The 10,358-nt window shown below is 52.5% G+C and overlaps 7 protein-coding genes across 7 annotated transcripts in view; 5 read left to right on the top strand and 2 right to left on the bottom strand.

Moving 5' to 3' along the window:
- LAESUDRAFT_714572 (uncharacterized protein) overlaps positions 1–531 on the top strand; it is a gene marked incomplete at both ends in the record, with an annotated part of 946 nt that extends 415 nt beyond the window's left edge. The window contains 2 exons of the mRNA XM_040907079.1: positions 167–362; positions 420–531. Coding sequence (XP_040763608.1) covers positions 167–362; positions 420–531 — 308 coding nt within the window. The remainder of the gene's footprint in view (positions 1–166; positions 363–419) is intronic.
- On the bottom strand, positions 436–1,542 carry LAESUDRAFT_743630 (mitochondrial cytochrome c oxidase subunit VIa; the record flags this gene model as incomplete). Its single annotated transcript, XM_040911268.1, has 6 exons — positions 436–912; positions 964–1,013; positions 1,066–1,191; positions 1,248–1,270; positions 1,329–1,356; positions 1,413–1,542. The coding sequence occupies 6 exons, from the start codon at positions 1,540–1,542 to the stop codon at positions 886–888; spliced, it is 384 nt and encodes a 127-aa protein (XP_040763607.1). The 3' UTR covers positions 436–885.
- Positions 1,543–1,729: 187 nt separating this feature from the next.
- On the top strand, positions 1,730–5,258 carry LAESUDRAFT_654575 (26S proteasome regulatory complex non-ATPase subcomplex Rpn2/Psmd1 subunit; the record flags this gene model as incomplete). The annotated part of the gene is made up of 11 exons (XM_040904491.1): positions 1,730–1,875; positions 1,931–2,118; positions 2,181–2,311; positions 2,362–2,739; positions 2,789–2,911; positions 2,970–3,647; positions 3,700–3,975; positions 4,037–4,426; positions 4,480–4,662; positions 4,725–5,183; positions 5,235–5,258. The coding sequence occupies 11 exons, from the start codon at positions 1,730–1,732 to the stop codon at positions 5,256–5,258; spliced, it is 2,976 nt and encodes a 991-aa protein (XP_040763606.1).
- A 366-nt stretch (positions 5,259–5,624) lies between these two features.
- On the top strand, positions 5,625–7,800 carry LAESUDRAFT_701236 (importin alpha protein). Its single transcript, XM_040906445.1, has 6 exons — positions 5,625–5,707; positions 5,766–5,941; positions 5,998–6,177; positions 6,232–6,552; positions 6,608–7,441; positions 7,496–7,800. The coding sequence occupies exons 1-6, from the start codon at positions 5,677–5,679 to the stop codon at positions 7,550–7,552; spliced, it is 1,599 nt and encodes a 532-aa protein (XP_040763605.1). The 5' UTR covers positions 5,625–5,676; the 3' UTR covers positions 7,553–7,800.
- Positions 7,801–7,809: 9 nt separating this feature from the next.
- On the top strand, positions 7,810–8,666 carry LAESUDRAFT_701232 (Sm-like ribonucleoprotein). Its single transcript, XM_040906444.1, has 5 exons — positions 7,810–7,938; positions 7,995–8,090; positions 8,141–8,168; positions 8,225–8,297; positions 8,356–8,666. Exons 1-5 carry the CDS (start codon positions 7,914–7,916, stop codon positions 8,389–8,391), a joined length of 258 nt encoding a protein of 85 aa, XP_040763604.1. The 5' UTR covers positions 7,810–7,913; the 3' UTR covers positions 8,392–8,666.
- A 152-nt stretch (positions 8,667–8,818) lies between these two features.
- Positions 8,819–9,219, top strand: LAESUDRAFT_759766 (ribosomal protein S16; the record flags this gene model as incomplete). The annotated part of the gene is made up of 2 exons (XM_040912634.1): positions 8,819–9,064; positions 9,121–9,219. The coding sequence occupies 2 exons, from the start codon at positions 8,819–8,821 to the stop codon at positions 9,217–9,219; spliced, it is 345 nt and encodes a 114-aa protein (XP_040763603.1).
- A 215-nt stretch (positions 9,220–9,434) lies between these two features.
- On the bottom strand, positions 9,435–10,349 carry LAESUDRAFT_654718 (ankyrin; the record flags this gene model as incomplete). The annotated part of the gene is made up of 4 exons (XM_040904502.1): positions 9,435–9,530; positions 9,584–9,673; positions 9,733–10,158; positions 10,239–10,349. The coding sequence occupies 4 exons, from the start codon at positions 10,347–10,349 to the stop codon at positions 9,435–9,437; spliced, it is 723 nt and encodes a 240-aa protein (XP_040763602.1).
- Between the last annotated feature and the right edge of the window lie 9 nt (positions 10,350–10,358).

Here is a 10,358-nt window from a genome sequence, read left to right as displayed (position 1 = left end):
ACGGACGTAACATCTTTTGGCGGTAGTGTCGTCACGATTTTTACATCTGGCGCCGGTAGTGTCGCCAGCGCTGCAACATCCGTCGGCGGTGAAGTTGCAACTTATGTCACCTGTACGTGACCGAGTCTCACTTCTGTCGGAGCATAATCTTGACTATTTTGTTCAGCCGAAGCCGGCCATGCTTATACTGTGGTCACTTCTGCGGGGGGTGAGGCGATTACTCTGGCTACCAGTGGCGGAGGAGTCGTCACATCATTCGGTGGCTCGGTGTATACAGAAGCTACTGGCAACATTGGTACTGCTGTGAGCGGTGCTTCGTCATCGGCCACGGCTTCCGCGACTTCTGTTGCCTCTTCAACAAGGTTAGTATTACAGTCCGTGCCTCAGTATCGTGTACGCTAAATCACAACGCGCAACAGCTCATCAAGTGCCGCCATGGGGTTGCATTCATTGGATGTTTCGACGTCTCTGCTAGCTAGTATGGCTGTCACGTTGGGCGGTGTGGTTTTCGGTGCCTTCGTTACCTTGTGAGATGCTGCGTCAACATGGTGGAGTTCTGTTTCGATGCTTTGCGGACTCATTTATTATGCCTCATTTACACTTCGGCCTTCCTTCCGTAATGCATATTGTCTTCGCACTTACAGATTGGACATGAGCTGTGGGCACAAGCTCGATAACACTTCACCGTCGACAACCCATCTTGCCCATGAGTATTGACGATTTTACCGATAATCAATTTGCAAATCTACGCTCACATCAGCCTGGATTCGGACCATGGTGGCTTCATGCGTCGGCCTCGATTGGTCTCGACTATTTCAGAATATTCCTCGAATCATCTCGCCCGGTTCCTCCGTCACAGTGGAATTGCATTCACTCGAAAATCTACTACTGCTGAGACATATCCTTGTTGACCTGCGAGTCCAGTATGAGTAAACAGTCATGATGAAAGAGTACTTCACATACGCGAGGGTTGAAGAAAAGGGTGTTCTGGCCCCAAGGGAAGCCACCGCTCGCTGGAGATTGCACTGTAAACGAAACATCCTTGGAGGGAGAGGAGGCACGTACCGCGCCTGTTTAAGTATTCGTACGCGGGAGGTTCGGGAAGATGGCCGCCGTGCTCCGCCTGGAGATGCTTCTGGTGCGCACTGTGCTCTGCCTCCACGTTGCGGACCCAAAGACCGCAGACACCGACTAAGCAGCGCCACAATGATCAGATCATCGTAAACATATGCGACGAACGCACTCACTAGCAGGGATACAAACGAAGAGACTTAGAGTCGTTCACGTGTCATCAGCAGATCATGAGAGCCCACTACTATACCGCGCACCTAATCCTACGCCAGAGATTGGCGGTTTCTGCGAAGAACTGCGTCAGGAGGGAGTTAAACGTGCGCAACGCCGTGACCTCATACCGGCAGCGTGTGTCTTCAAAGCAACCTGCTTTTCCGCCCACTGCGTCTTCGCCAACTCGGCTGTGGTATTGGCATACCCACGAGCACGGGGAATGGCGCGCAGCGCAGCACGACGAGCGAGCATTGACATTATAAGGGCTTTCAATCGGGGAAAGGTGGTGGACTGACTTTGCAGGAGGGAGAAACACGGAAGGTGAGCGCTGGTCGAGGACTCTGGGAACTGCTTACGTCATATATGTCACGTGATCATATGCAAGTGCACTGACGCGTCTCCGCGCGCTCAAGGCTGCACAGTACTGTACGACTGCACCGCAAATATGGTCCCTCGCTCCCAGTCCTCCGCCGCAGGCCTGCTCGCACTGCTCTCAGAACCAGAGCCTCTGCTCAAGCAGCATGCGCTCAAGAGGCTTACTGCGCTGGTACCCCAATTTTGGGCGGAGATATCTGAACACATTGCTCTCATGTGAGTGAGCACTGGTGGTTTTCGCGTTGTGACGTTCATGACTTGTTATGTGCAGAGAATCACTATATGAGAGCGAGGAACTTCCGAAGGAGGCACATGACGCGGCGGCGCTTTTGGCGAGCAAGGTATATTACTACCTCGGGGAATACGATGAGACATTGTCCTTCGCTCTTGGTGCGGGAAGCGCGTTTGAGGCGGAAAGTCGCGCCCCAGGTTCTGAAGAATATGTCGAAACAGTTATTTGTGAGTGCATGCTGTACAGTGCGCGGTAGCATGTTCGCCTAACCATCGCGTTCACTTCGCAGCGAAAGCGATTGATCGGTATATTAAAGCCCGGACGGACGAGCAGGCAGGAGGGAGGAAGATTGATCCCAAGTTACAGAATATCATCGAGGGTATCTTCAGACGCTGCATCGCAGATGGGGAATACAAGCAAGTGCGTATCCCGCGAGGGTTCGCTTTCCTCGCCGCTAACATCTGCTCCAGGCAATAGGCATCGCGCTCGAGTCGCACCGCCTTGATGTCATCACGCAAATATATGAGTCCACAGAAGATGTCAGCCTACTTTCATACACCATGGATGCCGTCCTCGACACCGCGTTCCCGCTTGTTTACCGCGACGAGGTGCTGCAATTCCTTCTTCCTCTATTTCCTGCTCCTACAAGCGAGAACAAGTCTCCCCATGTGTCGTCTGTCACGCGCCTGCTGGTCTCACTTAGTTCGGCAGAGCTGACGGTCCCTTTCCTAACGTCACTGGTACCGAAAGAGCACCTGCTGGCGTATCAAGTCGCATTTGACCTGGTAGAGGGTGGTGCGCAGGATTATTTGGAGAGCGTACGAAAGGATCTCCCTGAAGGTCAAGGCGTGAGTCTGTTCCGTCGTTGCTATCGACGGTCCTCTCACGCTACTGCAGGATATCAAGGCGATTTACGACAAGCTACGAAGAATTTTGCTTGGGCAGGAGTCCATCAAGCTGTATCTGGAATTCTTGAAGCGCAACAACAAGGTCGACATGTTGATTCTAAAGAATACTAAGGTTGGCTGTTCGCGGTCCATCTCATGTGGTCACTATAGGCTGACTGCGGGCACTACAGGATTCTTTGGAACCTCGCTCATCAATATATCATGTTGCGCTCAGTCTACAAAACGCCTTCATGCATTCTGGAACGACATCTGATGTGTTCTTACGAGAAAACCTTGAGTGGCTCGGTCTCGCGAGCAATTGGGCTAAGTTCTCTGCTACGGCAGCTCTTGGTGTCATCCACAAAGGTCACTTTGAGGAGAGCATGAATATTCTGGGGCCATACTTACCTCAAGCTGGTGGTGGAGACAGCGGTATTCCGGGCGCGGCTTATTCGGAGGGAGGTTCGCTGTATGCTCTTGGTTTAGTGAATGCCGGTTGCGGGAGCGGTCGACATGTAGAGGAATATCTGCGCAATACCCTCAAGGAAGCTCAAAGCGAGGTAGTGCAGCATGGCGCGGCGCTCGGACTGGGTGTGGCCGGTATGGGCGGGAAGAACGCGGAAACGTACGATGAGCTGAAGCAGACGTTGTTCACGGACTCGGCCATCGCGGGCGAGGCGTCTGGCTATGCGATGGGCTTGATCATGCTCAGCACAGCGGACGTGACGGCAGCTGATGAGATGTTGCAGTATGCGAGGGAGACGCAGCATGAGAAGATCATCCGGGGTATTGCGGTTGGTCTAGCTTTCATCTATTATGGTAGGCAAGAGCAGGCAGATGAGATGATCAAGACACTCCTAGCGGAGAAGGTCAGCTGCAGCACTGTTGTTTGATGATTTCATATACTGAATAGTTTCATAGGAGCCGATTCTGCGGTATGGTGGTGTCTACACTCTCGCGCTCGCATATGCTGGCACATCCAACAATGGCGCCATCCGTCAGCTGCTGCATATCGCTGTCTCGGACACATCAGATGATGTCCGGAGGGCGGCGGTCACATCACTCGCGTTCCTGCTGTTCAAAAATCCTGCACAAGTTCCGCGCATCGTCCAGCTGCTGAGTGAGAGCTATAATCCGCACGTCCGATGCGGTGCGACACTCGCGCTTGGCATTGCTTGCGCGGGCACTGGCTTACAGGTCTGTTTATTCAACTCTAACCGAGAGTATTCACGCTGATATTTGCTTTTGCTTGTTATAGGATGCAGTGGATATTCTAGAGCCGATGACCAAAGACAGTGTCGACTTCGTTCGACAGGGTGCCTTCGTCGCTCTTGGGATGATCCTTGTCGAGCAGTCGGAGGTGTCAGCGCCATCTCTCGCTTCTACTCGCGCATTGTATGCGAAGATTGTCGCGGACAAGCACGAAGACCCTATGGCGCGCTTCGGTGCAGCATTAGGGCAAGGATTTATTGATGCTGGCGGTCGCAACGTGACGATTAGCTTGCAAAGTCGGGCTGGCAGCCGTAATACCAACGCTATCGTTGGCATGGTCTTGTTCTGCCAGTTCTGGTACTGGTACCCGTTGGCACACTGTGCATGCCTAGCATTCGACCCTACGGCTATCATCGGTCTGGATAGTACCCTGCAGGTATGCTTCCGACTTAATTGAATGACTTCAGTGTTCTTACATGGGGGCCCTAGGCGCCGAACTTTGAGTTTATCTCGAACGCCAGACCAAGTCTGTTTGCGTACCCGGCACCAACGAAGCTCCCGAAGAAGGAGGCCGTGGCTAAAGTTGCTACAGCCGTTCTCTCGACGACTGCACGGGCGAAGGCCAGGGAGAAAAAGAAGGCCGCTGCTGAGGGGTTCGATGCCATGGAGACAGTAAGTCAATATATGTGTTCCTGCGCAATCTGATCAACGTGGCCTAGGACGAGAAGGCGGAGGCGAAGAAGGATGGCGATGTGGAGATGAAGACAGACGAAGCATCTTCATCTACACCGAAACGGAAGGAGCCAGCTTTAGAAAAGTTGTCGAACTTCTCTCGCGTAGTGCCGGCACAGATACCGTACATCAGCTTCCCTCTCGATAATCGGTACCAGCCAGTCAGGGCAGTGTCGACCAAACCACCACCGAGCTTGAAGGCTAACAGGCCGTCTTCACCGAAGTCATCGTTGGTACCAGGCCTGACGTCTGAACGATACGCTGGTGGCGGCGGCATTCTGATCCTGATCGACCAACGTCCGGACGAGGAGCCAGACTACATCGAGTTCGAGACACAGACAATCATCGCTGCAAATCAGGCGGTGGCTGTTCCCGATGACCGTCCCGCGCACGTTTCAGAGGGTCGTCACATCTCGCTGGATGAGACTGCTCCCGAGGCGGAACCACCGGAATCGTTCGAGGTGCGTCTTGTTTTGATGATCTGATATATGTACTGACACTTCTAATATTAGTACCCCTTCGACAACGACGTATAATGGACCTGTGCTGCTATTCGACGTATTTACTTCCGCAATCAGTGCATTTGTTCTTTTTTTTGGCCTTCCGGCGCCTCGCGTGATTCAAAGTAGATCCTGCCACTGAGTGAACGTTTGTGAGCTGACTGCGAGTACCAGAGCTCGTCCAGCGTGTGACGTGTAAAAAACCCCTTTCTGCTCGCACTTTTTTGTAAATTCTACGCAGTAGAAACAATAATTGCCGAAGCTGATTTTGCATCTTCCACGTGGCCACAATGCAATTACAGCGAGGGCAGCGGGCACAACGGTCACATCGTGACAAAGAGCATGTGACCGTGACGAGCCCACGCGCTGATCCCTTGCTAAACCGCCATCTCCTTTTCAGCGCGTCCTCTCCAACATCCGCGCAACCTTGCCTTCATCTTCATCTCTAACCATCATGGAATCCCGTGTCGCACAGCGCAAAAGCGGTAAGTGTATAGAGCCAGAAAAGATGCGTGCGCGATATTAACGGCCTGTCTTATACAGAGTACAAAAGCAAGGGTGGTTTGAAGCAGGATGAGCTGAGGCGTCGGCGCGAAGAGCAGCAAGTCGAGATCAGAAGGCAGAAGCGAGAGGAGAACATTACTAAGAGACGTAATTTCCTTCCCGACACCGGTGTTGATTCCGATGAGGAGGGTGGTGCGCCCAACTGGGAGAGTCCTGTAAGTCCTATCATTCAGGCGCGCATTTTGGATCAATGTTGACGAACGACGGTTAGCTCGCCGATGAGATGATTGCTGGTGTATTCTCCGACAGCCTTGAGCGTCAGTTGGAAGCCACCACGAAGTTCCGCAAATTGCTCTCAAAGGAGAAGAACCCGCCCATTGAACGAGTCATCGAGTGCGGCGTGGTACCGCGCTTCGTTGAATTCCTTCGTGGGGATAATGCAATGCTCCAGGTAAGTTCACCACAGTAGAGTGCGAAAAAGAGTGACACTCACGTCAGCACGCAGTTCGAGGCAGCTTGGGCTCTCACTAATATTGCGTCGGGAACCGCAGAGCACACTCAAGTTGTCATTGGCGCCAATGCTGTGCCGGAGTTCATCAGGTTGCTCTCTTCGAATGTGACCGATGTCAGGGAGCAGGCCGTGTGGGCACTTGGGAACATTGCAGGCGACAGTCCGGCTTGCCGAGACTACGTTCTGCAGCAGGGTGCTCTGAGGCCTCTCTTGCAGCTTCTGAGCGAGAACCACAAGCTCAGCATGCTCAGAAACGCGACCTGGACTCTCAGCAACTTTTGCAGAGGGAAGTCTCCTCAACCAGACTGGGACCTGGTGCGTTTTGAGCTCATGTTTCTTTGTTGCTTTGTGTTGAGTTTTTATTCCTTAGATTTCGCCGGCTCTCACTGTCCTCACGAAACTCATTTACTCCTTGGACGATGAGATTCTCATTGATGCTTGCTGGGCAATCTCGTACCTTTCGGATGGCTCCAACGACAAGATTCAGGCCGTGATTGAGTCAGGCGTCTGCAGGCGACTTGTAGACCTCCTCATGCACCCCTCGACTTCGGTTCAGACTCCTGCTCTTCGATCTGTCGGCAACATTGTCACAGGCGATGACCTTCAGACGCAAGTGGTGATCACGTCTGGCGCACTCCCTGCTCTTCTGTCGCTGCTTTCCTCTCCTAAGGAGGGTATCCGCAAGGAGGCATGCTGGACGATTTCTAACATCACCGCTGGCTCACCGCCGCAAATCCAATCAGTCATCGATGCGAATATCATCCCTCCCCTTATCAACATCCTTCAGAATGCCGACTTCAAGACGAAAAAGGAGGCGTGCTGGGCGATTTCGAACGCGACTTCCGGTGGTCTCCAGGAACCTTCGCAGATTCGTTATCTCGTATCTCAGGGTTGCATCAAGCCGCTTTGTGACCTTTTGACGATGATGGACAACAAGATCATTCAGGTTGCGCTCGATGGCCTCGACAACATTCTCAAGGTTGGCGAGATGGACAAGCAAGCTGCTGGCCCTGGTGCAGTTAACCAATATGCACTATACGTGGAGGAAGCCGGTGGAATGGTCACAATCCACAATCTCCAGCAACATGACAACCTCGAGATTTACAAGAAGGCTTTCAACATCATGGACAAGTACTTCCCTGACGATGAGGAAGTTGATGCTGGAATCAGTACGGCTAATGTTGACGCTTCGGGCGCGTTCGCGGTACGTTGTTTTTCATCATATTTTGTTGTTCGTCGATTGAACATATATCTACAGTTCAACCAAGAAGGTGCTGCGCCACCTCCCGGTGGATTTACTTTCGGGCAGCAGTAAACTAGTATGAGGGTTTTCTTGCCGTAGACATTACCAAAGCTCGTCTGTCAGGATCGTTAGTTTCCGGTGCATCGCTGTTCTCTCTCTCCGTTCCAATTGTCATTTCCTGTCGTCGCATCATTTAACATACCGCATGTTGCGTGTATTATCATGTTCAGTGAAGCATGCTTTGTATCGTCTCTACCTTGTCGTACGTGTTGACTATCGAGAATAACATACGGCAAGCTCAGAGCCATCTTTTGTGACGTACGTTGTAGCTGCCAAAGCACGGCGCGGCGCGACCATTTCCGAGGTCATAGACTCGTCCGACCTGAACGCGTGCCACAGTGCCACAGACGCGTTCTTTTCTTGCCTTCGAACCATGGCTTCACAAATCCTCCCTCTAGGTAACAGCCGTTTTCACTCCTGCGACGTACCCACTAATCTAAAATTCTAAGTTCAGAGCTCATTGATAGATGTATCGGTTCACGAATTTGGGTGATCATGAAGAGCGATCGCGAGTTCACCGGGACTCTGCTGGGTTTTGATGACTTCGTTAGTGAGTGACACGCACGCTCGACTCCAGACGCATTATTCAGCACATCATAGATATGGTCCTTGAAGATGTGATAGAGTAGTATGTATCGATATGCTTGACATAGCGTTCAGCTTCACTGATATCTTCATTCGCAGCGAAACAACGCCGCAAGGCAAGAAGAAGACAAAACTTGCCCAGACACTGCTCAATGGGAACAATATCTGTATGGTTCGCCCAATTTCTCGTCCTACTCTAATACTCTGGTCATTAAACCCGTTATGTCTAGCTTATACCGGGTAGCAATGGACCAGAGGACGTATAGCGAGATGCTGAAGGCATGTGAGCAGGGAATGCCGCATCGTATCTGCAATTAACCACTGTTGTTGGTGTTGTTGGCCAATTCTCCAGGAAGATATTGGCTTGGCTTGTGTGCTGTGCTACTGTTGAGCTTGTGCTGCCGGACACGACCTGTGAATCAGGCTGGAGGCCAAGCTCTGTGTTACTTTCTCTAGCCTAACACTTCGTGATCTCTTTTTCTCTGTCTCATGTATGATTTTTCTTGCAATCCAATCGCTCATGAAAACTTCTGGCATACTCATACCCATCCACGCCTCATACATACTTTGCTTCGTGGCGCGGTATTGATCCGAATCGCGCACACGTGTGACGAGTGTGTGACAACACGGTGCGTCCGCGCCACACGAAATCTCCAGTGTTCGCAACCACCGACTTGACACTCGCCTGCCCCCATGGTCGTTCGCATTCGGTTCTCCCTTCATGGCCCACCACATCGCAAAATCTTCCACCTCGTCGCCATCGAGAATCGCACCGCACGAGATTCGAAGCCGATCGAGCTGCTAGGCATATATAATCCTCAGCCGCGGCCGAACCCCGGTCAGCAGCACAAGACGATGCAGTGGAGCCCTGAAAGGATACGCTACTGGCTATCGGTTGGGGCACAGCCGAGTAAGACTGTGGAAAGGCTCTTGGTGCTGGTGCGTAATCGTTGCTGGCTGCTCTCGAATTGCCGGAGTGCTTAACGATATGCTAGGGCGGTGTCATAAAGGAGTCTCCCTCCTCGGATAAGGAGACATTGTCAACACCGTCATCTTCAGAAAACCCTGGTATCAAAATCGACGACGTCGACTGAGTGCGTCAACCTTGATGCACATCACATAGAGCAGTCCGCCGGCAGCACCTGGAGGGGGCGCAGGACGGGCTTTTGGAAGGTTGCCTGCGAAAGGCTTCATAGAAGAAGATGAAGCAGTTTGGCGATGGGACGTCTCTGTGCGTGTAAATGCAAATGCGTGTCGACCATACATCTGGCATCTACATACTTCTCTCGATGTAGTAACAGGCCACATGCTAACCTGGCTTATCACCCCTTGAGTTCAGGATGTCCACAATGTCCTGATGACCAGAGATTTCGGCCAATTCTACTGCAGGCAGGTCGTCCGCGTCCTGTCATGCCGTTGTCAATGCAAGACTGAGGACCGGCCTTGATGGACGCCTACCTTGATACTGGGGTCGGCGCCCCGACTCAGTAACAACCTGACAATCTCGACATGCCCTCTGTCGCACGCCAGATGCAACGATGTGTACCCCTGATGGATGGAAAGAGCACGGTCAATTTGAGAAATAGAACGAGCGGCGTTTCACTCACGTTCTCGTCCGCTGCATTGACGTCGATGTCGGGATTTTCATCGAGAAATGATGCAATATCTCGCACGTTGCCGGAGATGGCCAGACGACTAAGAGTAGTCTTGCTTTGCTCGTGGCCCGAGATGTCCATTACGCTCACAGAATTGCCCATACCTCCGCCGCCGCCGCCTCTATCTCTGCTAGGTTCACCAACTATGTCTAAGTCGTCAATCAACGCAGCCTTCTCCGGAGGAACCATGTCCTCCTTCCATCCCAGTTCTCTCGCAATAGCTAGGTACCGAGCCTCGGCCTCGGGAGCGCGATCGCTATAAGTCTTCCCTGCAGCGCTCCACGCGTCCCACTTAGCTCTTCCGGTCATGTCGAAAATCGACGGTCTTAACGCGTCCGGGCTGTGCGACACTGTAAGATACTTGAACAGGCCATACAGCTGTTGTGGCCCCCATTAAAACAGACACAGCGTGCAGAATCATCAGAACACGGTGCGAGCGGGGGAGAGGACGAGAGGACCTCTAGCTTAACAGTGTTCGGCACCTTGGACAGCATGGTCGCGCTCGAAAGGTAACTCGCGGCATCTTGGAACGTCTGCGAGGGCACATACGCGGGCGGAGGCGCTGACATGCAAGCAAG

This window comes from Laetiporus sulphureus (assembly GCF_001632365.1).
Source record: "Laetiporus sulphureus 93-53 unplaced genomic scaffold LAESUscaffold_23, whole genome shotgun sequence".
NCBI lineage: Eukaryota > Fungi > Basidiomycota > Agaricomycetes > Polyporales > Laetiporaceae > Laetiporus > Laetiporus sulphureus.
The sequence above is the reverse complement of the archived record's forward strand: the minus strand, read 5'-3'. Positions and strand labels throughout refer to the sequence as shown.

Coding starts and splice junctions, on each gene's coding strand:
- LAESUDRAFT_701236 (XM_040906445.1), top strand. CDS start 5,677: ATGGAATCCCGTGTCGCACAGCGCAAAAGCG. Junction 6,178..6,231: donor GGGATAATGCAATGCTCCAG/GTAAGTTCACCA, acceptor GTCAGCACGCAG/TTCGAGGCAGCTTGGGCTCT. Junction 6,553..6,607: donor CTCAACCAGACTGGGACCTG/GTGCGTTTTGAG, acceptor TTTATTCCTTAG/ATTTCGCCGGCTCTCACTGT.
- LAESUDRAFT_701232 (XM_040906444.1), top strand. CDS start 7,914: ATGGCTTCACAAATCCTCCCTCTAG. Junction 8,169..8,224: donor CTTGAAGATGTGATAGAGTA/GTATGTATCGAT, acceptor CTTCATTCGCAG/CGAAACAACGCCGCAAGGCA. Junction 8,298..8,355: donor ATGGGAACAATATCTGTATG/GTTCGCCCAATT, acceptor CGTTATGTCTAG/CTTATACCGGGTAGCAATGG.